Here is a 22,332-nt window from a genome sequence, read left to right on the forward strand (position 1 = left end):
TAAATCCTTATTAATATCTCATCCTTGTTGAAGAGGTCCTTGAAGCCCCGTTGGCACCAAGATGAACTTTTTGGCCATGAGGGCTTGTATTTGTATTTTATTCTCACTACCAAGCAGCTCTTTAGCAATGCTGGAGTACAACACGATTGTCTGTCTGGATGAATAATTAGTTGTCGCAGAGTGTCACGGAGAGCACTGCGGCGCCAAGCAAAATGTCAGTCCTCTTGTTTACCCTCTCAGCGGCAAGCGCATTCATTTCTGCCTGCTCACTTTTTTCACGTAGCAAAAAAATCTGCAGCTTGATTTGTGTGAAAATGAAACCAATGCATTAATCACATAATTGGTTAAATGTTATTTTTGCACAATCATTCCGTAACAGTATCATTTTTCTCAGTTGCAATGTAACAAATGCTCAGTATATATCACTATAATAAACACATTATGCATGTAATCGTCGCGAGAACACGGATGTGTTGTTGTTTTCTGTCGTCTGTTTGTGCGTGTGTGCTCAGCTGATGCCTGTTTGCCTTTCAACAGGGGTTTTCCTGCAGGCCAGGTGTGTCGTAGCTGTGCAGCGGGCTGTGTGTCCTGTGGGAGAAACGCCACTCACTGTCTCAGCTGTGAAGAACCCCTCATCCTGCACATGCACCAGTGTGTGCTGGACTGTCCTCCAGCCCACGCTGTCCGAGACGGGGAGTGCCAACGTTGTCCCTCAGCCTGTCAGGAGTGTGACCCACTTGGACAGTGCACAGGTACTAAAACCAAGTCTCTGTTATTCTGTCTATTCCACTTGATTCATAGAAGACTGTCCACATCAGTGAAGGACGTTCTACAAGGTTAAACAAATATATTCTTGGGGCCCTCTCTTATGTATTAACCCTGGAATAATGTGCCTATAAATCTATAAATATAAAAACTACAGTGAGTCTGATGTTGATCCAGGGTTTTTTTTTTGTTTGGATCTCTGACTATTTGTTGTCTCGCTCTCCCTGTCACTCTTGCAGACACACACATACAGTCTCACACTGATAATCTATAGACTTGTTAAAAGTGCTTCAGCTGGCGATCCAATACAAACTTAAGTAGCATGGGAATGTTTGCCAAAGGTAAAGAAAGGCTAAATATACTGGGATGAGATGTTTGTGTGTGTGTCCATTTCACCCAGCTCTAGCTGTAGCACTGTTCCGCACTCCCTTGACACACTTGAGAAAAGGAGGGATTAGGGATGAACAGAGTAGTCTTCAATTTCTTATAATCTGCATCTGTAATCTCACCATTAGATGTCACTATTCTTACACACTGGGCCTTTAAATATTTGCTGGTGCACCTAAAAATACACCTGCGTCACCTGCGCATGTGTTTCTAACATGGCTCTGTTAACTTTAAGTATACCTCCAATTGTGTTTACATTCACTATACTTGCAGAATGTGAAGAGTATCACTTCCTCCACGAGGGCCTGTGCGTGGCAGACTGTCCTGAGAGCTTCTACGAGGACAGAGAGCGGGCAGAGTGTTTGCCTTGCCACCCTGACTGTGCCTTGTGTGACGGGCCAAGCGGCAATGACTGTGACGCCTGCGCGGATTCTGAGAACACCCTGCACGACGGGGCATGTCTGCCAGCCTGCTCCTCTCACACCTACAGAGACTCAGTGACAGGAGAATGCAAAGGTACAATAGAAAAGACAAGAACGAGTTTTGCGACTTGTTTCAGACCTTTGGTGTCATTGTGTTTGGAGGATTGATTACTGACTGGATCACACAAGCAGAGAATTCTGGATTCCCCTGATCAAAACACTATTTTTTATTATTTTTTTTATTTATTTATTTATTTTAATTATATACTTCTGTGCTTGTAGATCAATTTGATCATTTCTCAATTAGTTACTTTAGTTATTAATTAGTTTTTTCGATTTCATACGTTCTGAATTCCAGTAGATTATAAAACTCTACAGATAAAAAGTGCAAGACCTAAAAGTATAACGTTAGAAGACAAAAGTGAAACCAGGTGACTGTTTTTGACTGATTGCCACTGTGACTGGAAATACTAGATAAATATTTCCTATTATTTTATGTCACAGTAGCTGCTGGGAAACATTACTATGACCTGGTTACATAAGTGTGCACGCCCTCATAAATAAACTTACCACTAATCACATTCACGTTCGAAAGCTAGTTAATACAGCGAGTTAATTGAATTCATATCACACCTTGTGGCATGCAGTACAATGATTAGTCATTCACAGACTGCAGGCTCCTTTGGTTTCATCCATCTACTCAGAGCCGATGTATATGACCACAATCTTGTTGTTGAATGGTAACGATCAGAAGAAGAGTGGGTACAAATGATTTATTTTTTACATGTGGAGAAAACATGGCACAGTATTTACATGTCCTCCCAAAAGACATGTAAAGTCAACAGAGAAAACCAGTTTAGGGAGATTGCCAGAAGCCTAAGGCAACGTGAAAGGAAGGATTCCTGACAAGCGCTGTTTGCTGCCTACACGTGACACTGATCTCCTGCACTGTTCTGGGTTAGGAAGGCAAGATGGAAGCTTTTTCTCAGGAATATTAAAAGGCAACTGAGCTCAGCTAAACTTCATATAAAGACAGAGAAGCATGAGGGTGGCAGCTTCATCCCACTTATGGCCATTATCCTTTAGCTAGAAGTGGGGCTTCTGCTACCTTCACCCAAGGTGCAAGGAATCAGGAACAGCTCAAAAACCTCGAGGAAGAAAGAGGGATTTCACCTTTCAGCATGAGCACATGTGCACATCAACAAAAGAATGGCTTTACATAAAAATGGATAAAAGTTTCAGAATGGCCCAGACAGAGCTCAGTCCTGAGTCCGGTTGAAAATGTGTGGGGTCAGGGGTTAAAGAGAGCTGTGCACCATAGAAGGCCTGGGAATGAACAAAAGTTTGTTTTTCACTTCAATTTTAAACGTGGTTGGACATTAAATTGTGAATCTTTCATTTATTTCCACATCAGAAAACCTTGTCATTTTAATTCCGGTATGTCTACTTTCCAATATCCATCCTTTCATATAGCGTCAACAATGACTGGGTGTGTTTCTGGCTCAGACTGAAATAGCAAAGCTCCTCAGACAAGCAGCTGTCAAACCCTGAAAACATAACAATGATGCCAAAAGACGATTCCCTGGAGGAAAACACACACACACACACACACACACATACACAGTGCGATGCTTTTTGTTATTTAAAAACACAGAGGACGGCATGTTTCTCCCTGTGAAAATGTTGTAGGCGATGCCCACTATTGTGCTACTTTTGGTAGCTGCCAGCAGCAAGACACTGAAGAGGAAGCACCACCAAATAGACAGTGGGTGATTTCATCTGACGGGGAAATTAGTTGCAGAACATTTGTTCACACGGTAAAAAAAAACCCAAGATAAGGTCTAATACTGCAGAAAGAGAAATCAGATAAATATTGAGGAGAATCATATTTATTCATGGCATATATTAGTGTCTTTTTTTAGGCCACTTCTCTCAACACCTCTTATTTGTCCTCATTTCTCTGTTGCTGCTTCTGTCTCCACCAGGTCGTCTCTTACTAATTTCAATCTAACTTAAGTCTTACTGATGCTGATCTTGATGCTTTCTGATTATACGTTGTCCTAACTTGTGTGTGTGTGTGTGTTACTTTGTCTTATTTGGCTCAACCGCCGTTGTGTTAACTGTGCTTCTTAAATAAACGGGACATGACTTGACCTATTTGTATTTCCAGACTGTGATGAATCTTGCCTGACCTGCGCCGGGCCCCACGCTGGCTCCTGCACCAGCTGCAGAGCGGGTCAAAGGCTGGAGGACCGTGGCCACTGTGTGCCGTCTTCCAACAAGTGCTTTCCCCAACAGTATGCAGAGTGGGATGGTGAATGCCACCCATGTCACAAATACTGCCACAGGTGCTCAGGTCCCAGTAAAACCCAGTGCCTGAGCTGCAACCTGAGACATCTGCTGCTGAGTGAGTCCACTTTTATGGTTTAAAAAAGTAGATTTATTGACTATTTACTATTTTTGTTTTTCATTATAGCAAAACAGAATATTTCCTGGCTTAGGGCCACACAAATGTACCTACAGTAATGATAATAATGACTCAAATATACGATCGCATACCACGTATCACGTCAATTCAAGAAAAATCACAATATGGCCTACTGCAATATTTCTTAAAGCCAAAATGTGTGTCAAATTATCATTTTAGATTAAATATTATCTTTAACGTTACACATGTTCATATTCTCCAGACTGAAAAAAAATCTTGGTTTCTCACAGACGTGCACAAATATCCAATAGTATATAGTAATAGTATAGTAGTAATAATTTTGAATATGAAGAAATTAAATTCTGAAGGGAAATTACAATAATTGTTCTCATATCATGAATCATATATGAATGAATCAGTTCTCTCTTTCTGTCCACACAAATGCAGAGTTAAAAGTCAAAGAAATAGATAGTTAAAGTAATGAAATAACACACAATAAGGGCAATGTACCTGGGAATGCAATAGAAAGACACATCTGTTATATACAATGAATTATAAAACATTGTATCTGTGACTTGTTCATGTAGCTGCATTACTGTTTGTTTTTGCTGATGCAGATTCCACCTGTGTGGATAAATGCCCAGCAGGCTACTATGAGGACGAGACAGGGCAGAAGTGCGAGCCTTGCCACCCTTCCTGTGACACCTGTGTGGGGAAGCACAGCCACGAGTGTCTCACTTGCAAAGTCCACCTGTTTCGAGAGGGCAAAGAGTGTGTGAAGACCTGCCGGCAGAGGTAGTTTAACCTGCTCACCATCCAGCTGTGCAGCTCATCCATCACATTAAGTGCAGCCACACAGTGTGGCCATTAATAAAAGATCAGCCTCGTCCCATAATGTCACTGTGGACAATAAACCGCTGCTTTTCCTCAGCTATCTGGACGGGGGCAGTTTGGAGATACAAGCTAATTTAGCCAGAGATTTAAATAGTCCTTCATGTGGCCCGTAAAATGCTAATTAGACTTGATTTTATTTGGGACCTGGTGATTGGTATAGTTAAATTAACGTGCCGTTAAATTGATGCACAGTTAAATACTCAAGAGAAAACATAAAAGGCTATTTTATCCTGTGATGTGCCACCCTCATAGTCTCTGACCTGCATGGGAGCAATGCAGCAAAGAACAAGAAAAAGAAGACGGGCCTTAAAGGTTATCATGCAGTACCTGTGTCTCACTTTCTTCAATAATGCTTTGGAGTGTGTTATTATACAGTATACCTGTAGTATAGTGTGATGCTGAGATGTTATTGCTATATATGTGACCTGGTGGGGATAGATAGGACAAACAAAAGCTCAAATCTAATCTCATTTAATTGAATATAATCTATCATAACTTCCTCGCCATCTATCTCGACAGTCACTATGGAAACGTGGGCTCGGGGATGTGTGAGAAGTGTGACCCGAGTTGTGGTGAGTGCGTTGGGGGCAGGGACGACAGCTGCCTGAGCTGTGCCGTGGGACTCGTGTACATGCGCAAGGAAGGCCGCTGCCTCCCCTCGTGCCCTCAGGGATTCTACCACGACGCGACGCACAAATCCTGCGAACCCTGCCACGCCAGCTGCAGGACATGCTCAGGTACAAGCACCCTGCTCAGCAGCTGCAGTCACACACAGAAACAAGGACATGTGTAGGTGATGAGACACTGATATAAGAGAGGGGGAGAGCTTAGCCCACTGTATATCTGTAAAGCAGGCATGTCCACAGCCCTTATTATTTTGTAAGGCACGCAGCTCCAGTTTTATAATATATTATTCATTATAGGACTTAGACATAAAATCAGCCTCAATCAAGCGTAACTCATTTGCAAGTAAGGAGTTGTGCTTTGAAACCAGAGTCCTGGATTCTAAAACCACCTGTGATTGATCAAATCAAAAATCAAATGTAACCTTTACTCTTTAAAAAAGAGGCCACTGCCTCCCAGAAATCTTCACATTATCAAATCTGGCCCTCATTAAACAAAGTTAAGACAAGTATGTTGTCCAGAATCACCCAAAAAAGTCATACTATAGTATGTCGTCCAAAATCAGCCCAAAAAGTCATACTATAATATGTTGTCCAAAATGTGACAAAAAAGTCATAGTATAGTATGTCGTCCAAAATCGGTCAAAAAAGTCATACTTTTTAGTATGTTGTCCAAAATCATGAAAAAACATAATAATATAGTATGTCGTCCAAAATGTGACAAAAAAGGCATAGTTTAGTATTACGTTCAAAATGTGACAAAAACGTCATACTATAGTATGTCGTCCAAAATCACCAAAAAGTCATACTATAGTATGTCGTTCAAAATCGGTCAAAAAAGTAATAGAATAGTATGTCTTCCAAAATCGGTCAAAAAAGTCATAGTTTGGTATGTCGTCCAAAATCAGTCAAAAACGTCATACTATAGTATATTATCCAAAATGTGACAAAAAAGTCATAGTATAGTGTGTTGTCCAAAATGTAACAAAAAAGTCATAGTATAGTATGTCGTCCTAAATCGGTCAAAAAAATCATGTAGAAGTGAGAAGTGTGTCGTCCAAAAATACAAAAAAAGTCATAGAATAGTATGTCGTCCAAAATCGGTCAAAAAAGTCATAATATAGTATGTCGTCCAAAATCGGTCGAAAAGTCATAGTATAGTACGTCGTCCAAACTCATGAAAAAACATCATAGTATAGTATGTCGTCCAAAATCGATCAAAAACGCCATACTCTAGTACGTCTTTCAAAATCATGAAAAAACATCATAGTATAGTATGTCGTCCAAAATGTGACAAAAAAAGTCATACTATAGTATGTCATCTAAAATGTGCCAAAAAAAAGTCATACTATAGTATGTCGTCCAAAATGTGAAAAAAAAGTCATACTATAGTATGTCAGCTTCCAAATGTGAAAAAGCTTCAGTATAGTATGTCATTCAAAAATGACAAAATGTCATAGGTTAGTATGTCGTCCAAAATGTGACAAAAAGTATGTCGTCCAAATTCAGTCAAAAAAGTCATAGTATAGTATGTCGTCCAAAATCATGAAAAAACATCATAGTATAGTATGACATCCAAAATGTGACAAAAAAGTCATACTATAGTATGACGTCCAAAATGTGACAAAAAAGTCATTCTATAGTATGTCGTTCAAAATTGGTCAAAAATGTCATTGTATAATATGTCGTCCAAAATCGGTCAAAAACGTCATACTATAGTATGTCCTCCAAAATGTGATAAAAAAGTCACACTATAGTATGTCGTCCAAAATGTGACAAAAAAGTCATAGTATAGTATGTCGTCCAAAATCTGACAAAAAAGTCATACTATAGTATGTTGTCCAAAATCATGAAAAAACATCATAGTATAGTATGTCGTCCAAAATGTGACAAAAAAGTCATACTATAGTATGTCGTTCAAAATTGGTCAAAAAAGTCATTGTATAATATGTCGTCCAAAATCGGTCAAAAACGTCATAGTATAGTATGTCGTCCAAAATCATGAAAAAACATCATAGTATAGTATGACGTCCAAAATGTGACAAAAAAGTCATAGTATAGTATGTCATCCAAAAACATCATAACACTAGTACAACAGTCATAGTACTAGTGCAGTGCCTATGCAAAATCTTTTTTTGTGTCTATTTTTAGTAATTGTTGGTTTGCTTTGTGTGCTCATTGTTATTTTACACAGCAAAAGTTCAGTGACATTTTTATTTGTTAATGGCAGAAAGCAAATACTGATTGTTGACTATAATATTGTCGATTCATGTCTCATCGTGCATGTGCAGGAAAAGATTCCCAGTCCTGTGACTCGTGCTACACTGGATACCTGCTCTCAGAGGGAACGTGTGAGTCCATGTGTGATATCGGCCAGTATCCCGTTGTGAAGGTGACAACATTTTAATTTCACAAATGTTAACTTTTTATTTAAAAAAAAAAACTTCCCTGCCCTTGCCGCACCAAAAATAATTACTACTAATGTTTTGGCCCCAGGTGTCATATAATGTAATTCAGACTGACTTATTACTCCACCAGGAGGAATCGCAAACAGCAGAGTGAAAATTATGACTGTGAAATTATTTCAAAATAAATCTCCAGGTTGTGGCTGCGAGGCAACCTATACTGAAACTGTCTGACGTATTAATTAAATAAATGAGAGGCAGTTCATCATTCATATTCATAGTCATATTTCTGGAAGCAGAGAGCCTGTGTCGATTTCATTTCAATATATACTATCTTATTCTATTTTGTACTTTCTTTTATATAACTTTATTACAGCTGAAGCGACAGGCAGAGTACAGACAACAACAAAAAAGTCTTGAAACTTGTCCTTTCCCCTGACTGTCACCAGGGTTCACTTCATGCTTGTGAGGACTGTGATTATTCCTGTCTGGAGTGTCGTGGGCCCGGTGCAACCGACTGTACCATGTGTCCTGCTCAGGCCATTTTAGAAGCGGGAGGACGCTGTCTGCTTTGTTGCCGCCATGAGGACGACGAGGAGGACACGACGCAGCAGCAGCAGCAGGACTGTTGTAACTGCACGGAGACTCGAGGTGGGCATTTGTCTGCAGGAGGACGGAAGACAGTTGGAGGAGTTGGACTCTCTTTTTTCTCCTGGAGCTGATGGTGAAGACTCTTAGGTCAACGCTGACATTCAGATCACATGTACCACCCTTTAGTTTGTACCCAGAGGTGATCTGTATATTAAAATTGTCGAGGTCAAGTGAGAAATATCAAGAGTTCACTTCATGCAAAATGTCAGGAAAAATGTTAAACATAGTTTCCAGCAGCGCTTTAGGGTGCAAAATACTCACAGCGACAGAAAAAAAAGAAAACATTAGAGTGGGGAAAATGGAACCAGTGTTTTTCTTTAGTTTTTCTTTTGGCTTTGTTTTGATTATTACTTATAGCTCTACTGTAGTACACAACTTCTGCCACCGCCTGCTAGTTCCACCCACCCTCCCTCTCTGAGATGAGGAGCGTGTGGAAGGAGCAGAGCAATAAATCAAAGAGGTATTTTTATTTTAGTTTCTACAATCTCAAGCTTAAAAACAAGCTGCTGGAAGTAAAAGCAGACATTTGAGACAGCGACGCTGCTGTGAGGACGACGTGTCTCCTGCTGCCGCTTTGGAACACACCTTTTCTACATTTCACATTTCTGTATTTTATATTTTTCCTCTCTTTTTAAATGTGATGTTTTGTTTGTGATCTGCTGAATTTCTCTCTGACATCTCCTGCACGTCTGTCACAGAGGGGTTTTTGGGGAGTTTGTCCTCACTCAATGTGAGGGTCTAAGGCCTACAGCACACTTTGATTTCAAGGGACGAGCAGTGACGTCTAAACTTTGTCCCTCTTGCATATTTCCAGGCGAGTGTGTCCTCAGAACCAACTTGGCGTTCACTGATGATGAGGACTGGGAGGCCAGAGGCAGCCTGACCATCTTCGTCATCACCTGCATCCTGCTGGTGGTGGGACTGGTGGCTGTTGTCTTCCTCGTCAAACACTCGCGCTCCAAACACGCACCCCCCGACATGCCCCCCCGTGGCTATGAGAAGCTGGGCTCGAGCGGGGGATACGGAGGCGGCGGCGGTGGCGACAGCAGACATGGAGGCTACAGCTCTGCGTCTTACAGCGGCAGAGCCGGCTCCTCTGGTGGTCGTTTCCAGGAGGCTCAGTTAGTGGACATGAGTGGACATCGCTCCCGGAGAAAGGAGGACGATGATGACGACGACGATGACGAGGACATTGTCTACATGGGTCAGGATGGCACCGTGTACAGGAAGTTCCGGTACGGTCAACTCGAAGACAATGAGGACGAGCTGGAGTACGATGATGAGAGCTACACGTTCCGGTGAAGCAGCAGAAGTTCACTCTGTGAAGAAATATTTCTCATTTATTTTCTAGACTTTAATTCATTGCTCTGTTTTATTGTGCTGTTTATTTCCTGCCTGGAGGAACAGGCCCATTTATCCTTCACTGAGTATGAGTTGAACCAAATGAGACATGGGAAGTTATTTATAATGACTCATACTTTATGATTGTTATCACTCACAAACATCAAATGAGCTGCAGAGCATTCCATGTCATTTAACATCCTTAAGTACCTCTAACATAATTAAGGTTGATTTTTCGAGACTTTGTTTGGATTATGATTACCTCCCGTGTGTAATACAATTTATCATGGGCATTTACTAGATTTGACAGTTTCATTAATTGCTTTATTCACTTCTTCAAGTCGTTGTATTGTTGGATTAGCATTTCAAATTTGATTTATCATTGCACCTCCCGAGCCCTTCTATATTTGCCTGTGTTTGATTGAAGGTGTTTAAATAAAGTCTTGTGAAGACGATGACTGGACCTCTTGTGTGAATATGGTCGTACATCACAAATAAACTTGGCTGGAAGATTCATTCAAGACTCATTTAAAACAATGAAAACACTTTTAAGAGTTAAAGTCCATTTTATTAAGAGTGATCCATCATTTCTCTGCACATCCTCAATACTCCTTCACATAAGAACATCATTTGTCTATGTGGAAACATGCACATAATGCACACATACATGTGGATACACACACACAATGACGGTATTGTGCTTTGGAGAGATCCCATCTTTATTTTTCATCTGTAATTTCAGTTTATGCATCACACAGAAGCCAACTGCAAACACACACACACACGGAAAACATGGCTAAAAGGACCTGCTCTTACATTGCACATACCCTCTCTTTATAACTGATTTGCTCCGCCTTAGTTTCAGTGTGACTCTAAAGATAAAATATGTTGTTGGTCTTTAATGGCACAGGGTTTTGTTTTGGCCTCACCTTGTGCTTTTATTGTTGGTTGCTGATGCACAGGTTTCGAGGTGGTGTAACCGGTAAAGGGTGATATTATTGCTTCACTATTATCATTAATATTATCGCATTATTCCTCCCATGCAAACAGGTGAAGATGCAAACAACATGAGTTGGTTTGCGGCTAGAACTACAACACTATAGACTCTACAAATGGGTTTTTGTGCAGTGCTCCGTCTGCCTGTAAATTGCATTTCCTACCCTACTGTGCACATCAGTGCTACTCTGTAGGCTGCCAAGCATCTCGCTTGACAATATAGTGGGATGGATTGAAGGTGTATGGAACAGTAGATGCTACAGCAGCGCTTACTGAAGGAGATCCGAGCATTCTTGGTGTGTGTGACTGCCAAATACTGACACAAAGATGCACGCACACGCACACACACCCACACCCACACACACAGGCACAAAACACACACACACACACATACATATTCTAGCTTAACAACCTTCTGCTTTCCAGCTTCAGCCATATGACAGTGACCTCTGAACAGTTGAGGTGATAAAACCCTTTGGGGATTTTTGGGTTTAAGAGCTACTGGCGCCGGCTGCGTCCGCTTTGCTGCAAAGATGAAAGAACAAACAGACATTAAAGACGAGTATGTTTATGTACGAGTGACAGACGACTGACACAAAGCCGCTTCTCTTCCATGTACAAACTTCAACATCTCAGAGGACTTACTCTGCTCTGCCTGCTGCTGCTGATGCCGCTGCTGCTGCTGCTGCTGCTGCTGCTGGCTCCGTTCCCTGCAGGAAACTATTCACCCTTGAATGAAAGAAAGAAAAAAAAAAAGGAGAGGTTGTTAGAGGAGGATTTATCGCCGTAATGCATTTGGAATGCTGTGATTCTGAAGACACGTGCAGTTTATGGTTCAGAGCACAATTAGTCAGCAAGAGGTTAGTGTGTAATGCCACAGCTTTGTTCATTCATTCATTAGGGTAATGAGGACAGGCTCATTTATTTTATGTAATGATTTATGAGATGAAAGCAATGCATTTAGTGTCTCTAGCAACTTTTTTTTTTTTTGCTGTCTGTTTTTTTTTCCCCTAAATGCAACCATAAGCCAAATCCAATTCAAGTCATGCAGCAGAAGAGTCCCCGTGAGCACTGCAGCTGAGGATGAAACTGCGACAGGTGCCAGTGACTCCACAGAGGAACGGTAATGAAAGACAGGACAGCGTCCGCTTACTTTGAGTTCTCTGCTGCTTCTTTCAGTTCCTTGTCGAGTCTAGAGGTGAGAGTTCAAATGACAAGATGAATATAAAGTCGTTCAAAAAAAGACAACTCCGGCTTGGAGGAGGCGGCTCAGGCTCACCTAATGATGCACTCAGGGATCTGGACGTACTCCATGGGGATGAGTTCCTGAAGCTCGTCCAAACTGCTCACATACTTTATCTTACTGCTGAACTTGGCACTGGTACAATGGCAAGGCACACACACACACACACACACACACACACACACACACACAGAGGAAAAGTACAAATGAAGTTGCTTGAAATCAGAGGAACAAACCTTATTTCTTTATCTTTAAGATTTCATAGCACTAAATCAAAAGTTAAGGGACTATCTGGGTTAAAGCTGCAGTGCATAACTTATTATTCTGCTAGGGCATGTCAAGCAATACTTTCAGACCTGACTGTGGGTGCATTTGTGTGTATACAGCTGCAGCCCGGACGGGTGGACGTAAGAAGCATTTATCCTGTTAAACTTCAGAAAGACTGTTTTTTTTACAACGTCTTAATTTTCAGTCCACCCTGTTTCTCGTTGTCTTGCTTTACTAGCCCAACAACGGGCGTCTCGTGGCGTCCGTCTGTCTTTTTTACCTGTGTGCAGAACGGGGATGTCACCCTCATTTGACAAGAGTTTAAATGTATCTGGCATTTGTTTATGTTTAAAAGTGTCACGCTGCAGTTTTTAATGTATCCCTGAAGCAGGTTTCTGAATAGTTGCAGTACGGGCATTTCACAAAAAATATCACATGGCATGTTTTTACCTGATGAAGGGCTTGGTAATGGCGAGAACGGTCCTGATAAACCATGATGGATGGACGATAATGAAAGATTTCAAATTCTTCCTGAGCCTGAGAACAAAACAATGGGTCACATATTCGGTGCGGTATGTTCCCTTTGTTTTTAATTTCATTCTGTGGAGCTGCAAATATTCTCTGAGATTGGCACAGATTATGCACTGCTGCTATTTCTCACCAAGTCATAGTATGATGAGGACCAACCTTCTATCAATCATCTGATAGCATTTCTTCAGCCAGCCGAGACCAGGCATTCTTCTGTGAGGTGTGGCACCGTTCAGGTACACGATCATGTAGTCTTCCGCCACCATCAGCTCCAGTGTGCTGATCACGTAGCTGAAGACACACAAACACACACACACACACACACACCTTTACTCCTCAGCTGAGCAGGGATGCTGACATGTGCAAAATAACACTGAGACTGTCACAAATTATAATTTTGACCACGTGATGACGTCACAGAAAGTTACAACTATTTTATTTATTTTTTTTTACAAAAGTTACAACTTCATCTTAAAGGGGAGCTTGAGCGTCTTTGTCAATTCCGACGGCAATTCAAATCTCTTTGGAGGAACAGCAATTATTATTCACAGTATTCGCAATATAATTATAGATAACGTTCCAACCTTCTAATGAGCTATTGTGTTATCCTGAACTGTATGTGCTGTATTTCCTAAATCCCCATCTCACTAAACGATATATAATCTCTTTAACCTTTATTTAGGTTTTTTGGGTCAGTCCAACACGGCATTGGCGCAAGATGTCACACCCTGGACGAGATTATGAGGATGATAATTGTTATTAATGCTATTCATTCTTGAAATGCTCTCTGGTCTCTATCTCTCCTCTATCTTCATTCCTCCTTCCCATTCTTCTTTTCACACACCTCTCCCTCACTTAACCACTTCCCCTCCCCCTCCGTTCTCTCCTCTCTTCCTACCCCAACCGGTCGAGGCAGATGGTCGTACACCCTGAGTCTGGTTCTTTCAGTTTTTTCTCTCTCTCCACTGAAACTTGCATCTGTGTAAACTTGCCTGGCAAAGATGAACGTGAGCGCCACATTCTGGTGTTTTACTAAGACACAAATTGCTCTACACTAAATGTTTGACAAAACCATTAGATTGCATATTTAACCTAAACAGCAGCTCTGGGTGTGACAGCTTGATACCAATACTGATATCACTGCAGATACCGGTATCAGTCATTTTTACATCCTCTAAAGCCAATAAGCTGTTGACAACACGTTTGTGCCAATGTGTTTACCACCTAACTACCAACTAACAGCCATTTTAAAAACATTATGCTCCAACTGTGTTACAAATATTCTGCTCCCATTAAGACAAAATAAAAAAATGTAGTTTATTGTTAATAAGAAACCTTCCCTTGGCTGATCAGCTGCCCTTACAGCAGCAACATTTATGTGCTTTTTAAGTTCATATCCAGTGATTTTGACCATTATTGGATCGATATCAAGAAGAAAAAGAAGACAAAGCAATGTCACTACACTGCTTTCATCAACTACATGAGAAAAACAAAATCAAACAAAGTATAAAATATAAGGCCAGGGGAGGCCAGTCTCGTCCCTTGCAAGATTTCTTTATTCTGACGTCAGGGTATAAATGTGGGCTTTCATCTCTTTTTTTTTTCTTCCCCCTCTACATCAATTTCAGCAGCTCAGTCAGACGTCTACACCTTTTCAAAAAGAAAACCATTATCTCATTCACCGTTTTCTCCTCGCCCCAGTTCCATCTTTCTCTCCTTCTTCCCAATCAGCAGGAAACGTCCAGACAATATCCTGCGGTATGGCCGTCTAAATAATCTGTCCATCTTCCGTGAGTTGTAGGCTCTGTCTGACTCTCCTCTCCGCTTGATCCAAAATCATTCATTCTCCATTCTCATTCTGTTTCATGACTATTGTAATTATCTCCCACTGACACAAAGCCGCACACTGTTCAACACCTTGGAAGGTTACTCAGACCTCGAGCCATCTGGCAGCCGGAACAGCAAACACTACGGTTTAACCTCCCTTCATTTCTTTCCAAAAAAACTCTTGGATTATGCCAGCATATACTCAGTGTCTCAGCCTGTAGAATCTCCAGCACACTGTCCAAGCATGAAATCCATCTGCTCCAGCACGACAGTGAAGACTTCAGCACGGGAGGTCTCAGCAAACAAGCTCCATTATCGCTTGATTTCTGCAGCTTTTTACTGAGGGGCGCTGGCCTAATTATGACCAAACCAGGAAGAAACCTTGATGCATGAAACACAGTATAAGAATGAATCTGGAATCTTTTCATGACTCCAAGTTGCAATGACTCAAGTCCCCACTTCTGCTATTACCTCTGTTTACCAATGTTTACTGACTTACTCACTCACTCATCTTCTACTGCTTTAATCTCCATGTGAAGGTTGCTGGTGCCAATCCCAGCTGATATAGGGCAAAAGGTCGCCAGTCCAAACAACCATCCACTCTCACACTCACACCTACGGTCTATTTCGAGTGTCTAATCCCCAAATCCGCACGCTTTTGGACAGAGGACATGCAAACTCCATGGAGAAAGGCCCTTGTTCTGACCGGGGTCTTCTTGCTGTAAATGTGTGTTTACTGACTCAAATGAGAAATATGCTAATTTTATTTACTATTTACTTCCATTCAAATGGACGTCTTTTCACAACCAACTGAGAATTTGGTTTAGACGTTCCTGTTCCAGTTTTGCAATAAAGGTGGTGACCCTTTAACATTTCAACTACGTGTAAACACCTGCTGTTTGTTAGTCATCATGGCGTAATACTCACAGGAAGAGATTCTCCATGATTTCGTGGTAGTCCTCTCTGTCACTGTCTGGCAGGAAACAGGCAGCAAACACGATGATGGCATTCACTCCACTGCTATAGTAGCCTTAATAAAAAATTTAAAGAGAAGAAGAAGAAGATATAAGAGTCACGTTGACATTGCTCCACTGGTAGTTCAAAGGTGAGGGCTTCCACAATTTGATTTGTGCCTTATTTCCTTTTCTTTGTCATATTTATCTGTTGATCTGTGTCGCTTGTCTGACGTTTCCTCTCACTACTTTTTGGATTAATGTAATTTCCTTTTTATTCCCTGGCTCCATTCATCAGCAGATTTGGTGTCAGTCAAACAGAGGGTCTTTTATCTGAGCGACAGAGCCGGCGATGTCGACTGACGTCTCCTGTTTCCGTGGGACAGCTACGTTTCACTTAAGCCCACAGCAGAGAGCAGAGCACAGTGGGAGGAAAAATGCACTACACGCTATGATCATGGGCTCTGATTTCCATCAGTAATGGTGCGACCGAGGATTACTTAAGGCTTGGTCTTTTCAGGGTGCAAACCATTGGCCCTTTGGGTTTTAGTCAACCCCACTGAGAGGGAAAAGAGAGAAAGCTGGGGCCCCTTCCTGTGAAATTAATATGGTGTGACTTATTTTGAAACCGCGGTCCCCCAGCAGTCTTAATGCAGCAGCTATAGATGATGATTACATGATATTAAAGTCACAATATTTCAGTTATTTTACAAGCGACATTGGAAAACGGTGCAGGGGCGGCTGGGGAGGGGACTGGAAGACGTCATTTTTGTCACTCATTTCTGACATTTCATGGATTTGTTCATTAATCATGGAAGTTATAGAAAGATGAATCAATGCAGAAAATAACTGTAAATTGTAGCTCTGGCATTTAGATGACGGTAGTGTTTGTAGACGAGTTGAGAGGCAGAAATCATTGTCGAACACACACTGTTGAGTGAACCCTCGTGCCCTTGTGTGTTCAGTTTTCCGTCTGTTTGCCTGCAGTGAGTGTTTGTGGTCGGCGATCAACGCGCTCCATCAAATTCATTGTCGAGTGGCCACTTAACCAGGTTTCGACCTGGATCCTCTTGTTCTAACGTGCAGTGGACATGCACAAAAAAAAAATGTCCACTGTGTTTAGTTTATGGAGCGATTCCACTCTGATGGCCACTGAACTGAGTGATGTGAAATTCAGCACCTCGTTTTTTTTTTCTGTTGGCTCCAGCCCGAGGTTAAGATGAGGCAATTCCAAAATGATCAGCATAATTCTGCCAACTCAATTTTCAGTTGACGGTACAGTCAGTGCGCTGGAGATTACGACTTTTATAATATTCTGTTACACAATATAAAGGCCTGCTGCAAACTTACACTTAAAAATGCTTCAACTGTTAGCTTTAAACATTTTAAACAACTCGTATGTGACATCAATTCATTGAAATGTCATGTTCTCATGAAATAATGCATTATGTATCATATATGTATAATGTGTCTCTTCATTTTATCTGTATATAAAACAGATCTTTTTAAATTATTAATTGGAATGTTTTTGGACTTTAAATGGACAGCTGCAGCATTGGGATGGACATACAGTAACAATGAATGCTTCATTGTTCACCTCCGTGAGAGATGACTCTCATGAAAGGCTCGATGATCTTCATGTTGATGCGGTGCTCCTGCTCCCCGATGACGACTGTTCTCCACAGTTTGCCGTCCTGGCGCTCTTCCTCCGCGCTGTACGTCGCGATTGAGTCGTAAGGTTCACTTGTCGCAGTCCTACTGGCTGGATCTAATATGACAGAAAAGAGAGCAAATACAGCTTGTTACAGGCCTACATTAGTTTCATTCACGAGGGAAATCATGAGAAGAATCAACCGAACCTTTGATTTCTATGAAAATTAGACTTAGGTTATACAGTGGTCAACTTTCAATGATTGGTTTTGTGACCCGTGAACAGAAAAAGTGTAACTTGATTTGTTTGCTGCATCTGAAAACAGGTTCTGTGAAGTAAAACTCTCATCTGTGTGTATAGACCAGCAGCGCAGGTTCAGGCAGGGACAAGATGCATTTATCCAACAAAGTGCTTTGAGCAGCAACAACAACAAAAAAAGAAGCCCTGAGCTTTTTTGTCATTTCAGTTGTACTCAAACCTGTTTGCAGCCATCTTGCAATGTTGCAGTCGCCTCTGTCTTGACAGAAAAACAAATCACTTCAGAGATGAGATCCAAACATTGCTACACTGAGAGACACACAGAGAAAGAGAGAGAGCGTTGTGTGGATCTGATGAGCTTAATCGGCGTCGTGTGAAATGGTTGGAATGAAATGGACCTTTATTTTCTTTATTTATATTTATCCAGAACCTTGACACGGGCCACACGGTGGTGTAGTGGTTAGCACTCTCGCCTTGCAGCGAGAAGACCCGGGTTCGAGCCCCGGTTGGAACAAGGGCCTTTCTGCATGGAGTTTGCATGTTCTCCCCGTGTGTGCGTGGGTTCTCTCCGGGTTCTCCGGCTTCCTCCCACAGTCCAAAAACATGCAATGTGGGGATTAGGTAAATTGGACACTCTAAATTGACCGTAGGAGTGAGTGTGAGAGTGAATGGTTGTTTGTCTCTATCTGTGTGTGGCCCTGCGATGGACTGGCGAACTGTCCAGGGTGTACCCCGCCTATCGCCCGATGTAGCTGAGATTGGCACGGCACCCCCCGCGACCCTCTGGTGGAGGATAAAGCGGTTAGATGATGACTGACTGACAGATCCTTGACACTGCAGATTTAAACGTAAAACGAAAGCTGCAAAATTAAAGTTGTGAAACATTCTGGAAACACTATGGCTCCGCTCCACAATCAGGATGATTTAGGACTGTGATTGTTGTGGCAGGTTCCCACTGACTACCTCCACTGGGGCAGTTATGTTTTCCCTTGTGACCATCCGTTGATTTGTTTACTGGTGAGGTATGGACCAAAGAAAAACTCTTTGATTATGTGTAACAGTGTTGTCTGTCACCTTCCCAGTCTGTCTCATGGTCAGTGTAGTCGAGCCCTCATCTGGAGTGTCGAGGTCATCGACGTTAATGTCCAGATCATCGGGGGTTTCGCCTAAGTCGTCCTCGCTCTGGTCCAGTGACAGGCTGATACGTGGGGCAGATAGCTTCTTCCTCTGAGCGGGGCCTCCTTGCAGAGGAAGAGATGAAGGAGGGACTAGAAAAAGAGAGAACATTAAAAGTTGATCACTATAAAATAACAAAAACCTTTGTTTTGAATAACTGCTGGCGTTGGTTTGACTGTGAGCATTAGTGGACTCATTCACCTGGTCTGCCTTCACCCACTTCAGAGTTCATTTCAGTCTCTGATGCCAGGTCCATCCCCAGAGGGACCTATGAGGAGATAATTACAGTTATTAAATGGGCTCTTGTGATACAACAACAAACCTGGAGAGTAAGCAGTTATATAATCCGCCACTCAGGCTTTATTTACATTTAGTGATTTGTGAACAAAGAGCAGCGGTCTGATTTTAGAGTGAGGTAGACGCATTAGATCAAAATTCTAATTCAACCTGAAAAACTTACAGCGCAGAGTGTCTTATATCCTTTTTTTCCAGCACAACCTAATGAAACATTTCTTTCATTTTCATCAACTATATAAACACACCTGAGCAAAATGTACTAAGAATGTGTAAAATTGGATTGAATTTGTGAAATTTGGAAATAAGGTGCACAGTTCAATGTTCATTTGGCTCATTTTTCTGAACCAAAAGAAAAGAAAAACGCTCTATTGTGCGACTTCTGCACAACTATTGCTAATTTATATCACAACTAAAAATGCAATATCAAATGAATCATAACTTTGACTCAACAACACATAAGAAGACGATAATACCCCCGCATTTTTTAAAGCCTGAATATGTGACCTATAAACACACACCCCCCCGGATGTCCATATAAGGAGTTGTGCATTATTCAATTCACCATGGTTTGACCTGCATTAAGGGTTAATAGTACATTTACACAGATCATGTACCTTTGATTCATTGAACATGAGCGTGAGTGTTTCCATGTCACCTTTATATATTTACTTCACTACTTCCATAGATAGAAACCTCATTTGTCCTTCTGGGTAAAGCAACTTAACATTTACATCTGACCTTTATTCAGGCAAATACTTTACAGCTTGTGGAATAAAAGACATAATATTGGGTCTGTTTTTGCCGAATAAAGGAGGACGATGTCATCAACCAGATGGGAGGAAATTATTGCACTGGAAACCACCTACAGTGTCTGTATAGTTGAGGGATTTAATGCAGTTTATGCAGTTGGAGAGAATTAAATATTCTCTTCTGGGACTGAGTTTTGACATACTGTATACAGGCAAACATAAAACTCCTCTCTACTGTTAGTTTGTTAAATGTGTGCCTGTGCCAGTGCCAACTTCCTTGGTTATGTCCATATTTGCTTTTTTTGTATTGTTTGTTTATGTTTATTTTGTGAAAAATATGGAACTGTTAATTCACGCTCTTGCCCTATTTATAGCTGTGTCGCTATATACGCTCCACGCTTGGTAATATCACTGTCTTAACATATAAAATATAAAAAGATACCGGATAGTTCTCCCATTTGATATAATCTGTTTGTATTCTCTGTGCAGCTGCACACTTTAAATCTATAAGATCATCCATTCACACACACGTTCATACAGCGCTGCTATATATAGCACTTCTCCAACACTCGCTTCCTATTAACACACTGCCGAAGACAAAGGGATGAGCTTGATGAAGAGGAGTTGCCGTTACATACATGTACTTTGTCCAAGAGAGAGAGAGAGACAAGCAACAATTCAATAACAATAAAGGACACAATTAAACTCCGATTCAATGTTTCACATTACTTTTGACATCATTTTAAATGTTTTATCTCAAGTATTTCCTGTATTCTATCTTCTATCTTTAAAGGAACAATGAGAACTTGATTGTTTTGTTATTGTTTCACTTTCACTTGTCATCAATCGCTCAGGTTTAACTACAGAATGCCCTCATCCATCCGTCCACAGTCATCAAAGAACAGGAAGTAAAGACAAGAGAAGTGATGTATTAGAGGGAGACACGGGGGAGGGAAGAGGGAAATGAAAAAGATTTTGAGGTTAAAGTTCATCCTCCCCTCTGAGTAATCATCCATTTGAAATGAAGGATGGGGGAGGATGCCGGAAAGGGGGAGGGCAGTGGGGGGATGTTACATCACGACTCATCCCTCCTCCTCCTCCTCCTCCTCCTCGCTGCTTTTTTTTCCCCTAGTGCTGATTCAAATAGAATGACTGCACACTGTCCTGAGCTCAGACTGGACAGAGATGCAAATTCACAGTGAGTCACGGGTTCTCATTCACATACAACAACAAAAAAGAGAAACCACCTCAGCCTGGGGCGAGGAAAATGTGTTTGCATTTTCAGATGCAAGGGAGAGAAAAAATGCTGAGTGGCTGAGCTCTGTGTGGTGGGAATGACTATCATGCTGACAGTTCATAGAAACGCACAAAGAATCGTCAGCATACACTGACACGCGCTCACACGATGCAGAATAACACACTCAGCATCGTCTGTTATGAGCATCCTCCATGGAGGACGTTACTGCCTCACATCCACTTCCACAGCACAGGACCACAGTGCTACTGATGACAGCAGCCCCTCCCTCTCCCCCTCTCTCTCTGCCTCTCTCTTCCTGTCTGCTAGCCGTGAAAGGGAAAAAAAGAGAACATATCTCTCTCTCTCTCTCTCTTCATCTCCACAAAATGAAAGCCATCGACTCACCACTGCTGGGGCTCAGGAATGTGTGTCCTCCTGCGTCTCAGAGCATGGATGCACGGCCAAGTTCCCTGCCTGTCTCCTGCTCCCAGCCCCTCGATGGAGATGCTCAGCTTACAAACAGCTCACAGCTTCCACCATTTTGTGGTCACATGATCTGGGCCATGACCAAATAAGGACGATCACCTGCTACAGCAGCTTCCTCAGGCAGAGCCTCTGAATGGGAATACAGGAGGGTGTGTGTGTGTGTGTGTGTGTGTTTGTGTGTCATCTTCCTGGATAAACTGTGTACGTGTAAACACACGTGGAGTGTGGAGCTGCTGTAATAGCCTGGCATTAGGTTTCTTTTTGAGCCTGACTATGCAGCTATATGGGATTTCATTACCCAATTTGAGTAACAAGAGCTTCAGTATCGCATGCTGGTTAGAAAGTACAGACTGATCCAAAGTAAATATATCATGCTTACCCTTCCACTCTCTTTAAGACAAGATCAATAATGTCCTTCATATTCTGCCTTAGCCACTGAACTTTTCAACTCTTAGACAATCCAACTATACGGCCACAAAGCAGGTAAAAATCAATAGCACTTATAGAAGTATCTGCCTGAGTTTCTCTTTTCACTTACCACTGCTCACAGTCCCAAGAGTTAGACCAGGAAAGCAGAGAGCAGCCTGTCAGACCTTTGCTCACTGTTGACCATTGTTTGGTACAAAGGTTGTTACCATGGCGTGTTGTTATCAGTGTGGCCACGCCTGTAGCATGAGAGCAGACAAGAGGTGTCTGAAAAAACTGCCACGAGATGAATTATTTATACGTCTCTGTAGGTTGCTTGTGC

At 41.7% G+C, this 22,332-nt stretch overlaps 2 protein-coding genes across 2 annotated transcripts in view; one reads left to right on the forward strand and one right to left on the reverse strand.

The window, feature by feature from the left end:
• Positions 1-10,371, forward strand: part of pcsk5a (proprotein convertase subtilisin/kexin type 5a) — a 31,272-nt gene extending 20,901 nt beyond the window's left edge. Inside the window, exons 31-38 of the mRNA XM_044012906.1 lie at positions 538-752; positions 1,426-1,668; positions 3,745-3,981; positions 4,620-4,797; positions 5,416-5,633; positions 7,811-7,911; positions 8,374-8,575; positions 9,390-10,371. Coding sequence (XP_043868841.1) covers positions 538-752; positions 1,426-1,668; positions 3,745-3,981; positions 4,620-4,797; positions 5,416-5,633; positions 7,811-7,911; positions 8,374-8,575; positions 9,390-9,877 — 1,882 coding nt within the window. The 3' untranslated portion in view covers positions 9,878-10,371. The remainder of the gene's footprint in view (positions 1-537; positions 753-1,425; positions 1,669-3,744; positions 3,982-4,619; positions 4,798-5,415; positions 5,634-7,810; positions 7,912-8,373; positions 8,576-9,389) is intronic.
• Positions 10,372-10,462: 91 nt separating this feature from the next.
• On the reverse strand, positions 10,463-22,210 carry LOC122757987 (protein prune homolog 2-like). The gene is given in 13 exon segments (XM_044011763.1): positions 10,463-11,437; positions 11,558-11,641; positions 12,066-12,104; positions 12,192-12,290; positions 12,873-12,959; positions 13,110-13,241; positions 15,705-15,807; positions 17,328-17,498; positions 18,714-18,744; positions 18,747-18,907; positions 19,017-19,083; positions 21,504-21,713; positions 22,123-22,210. Coding segments are annotated over 11 exon segments (996 nt in total). The 5' UTR covers positions 19,072-19,083; positions 21,504-21,713; positions 22,123-22,210; the 3' UTR covers positions 10,463-11,403.
• Between the last annotated feature and the right edge of the window lie 122 nt (positions 22,211-22,332).

This window comes from Solea senegalensis, linkage group LG21 (assembly GCF_019176455.1).
Source record: "Solea senegalensis isolate Sse05_10M linkage group LG21, IFAPA_SoseM_1, whole genome shotgun sequence".
Taxonomy (NCBI): Eukaryota; Metazoa; Chordata; class Actinopteri; order Pleuronectiformes; family Soleidae; genus Solea; species Solea senegalensis.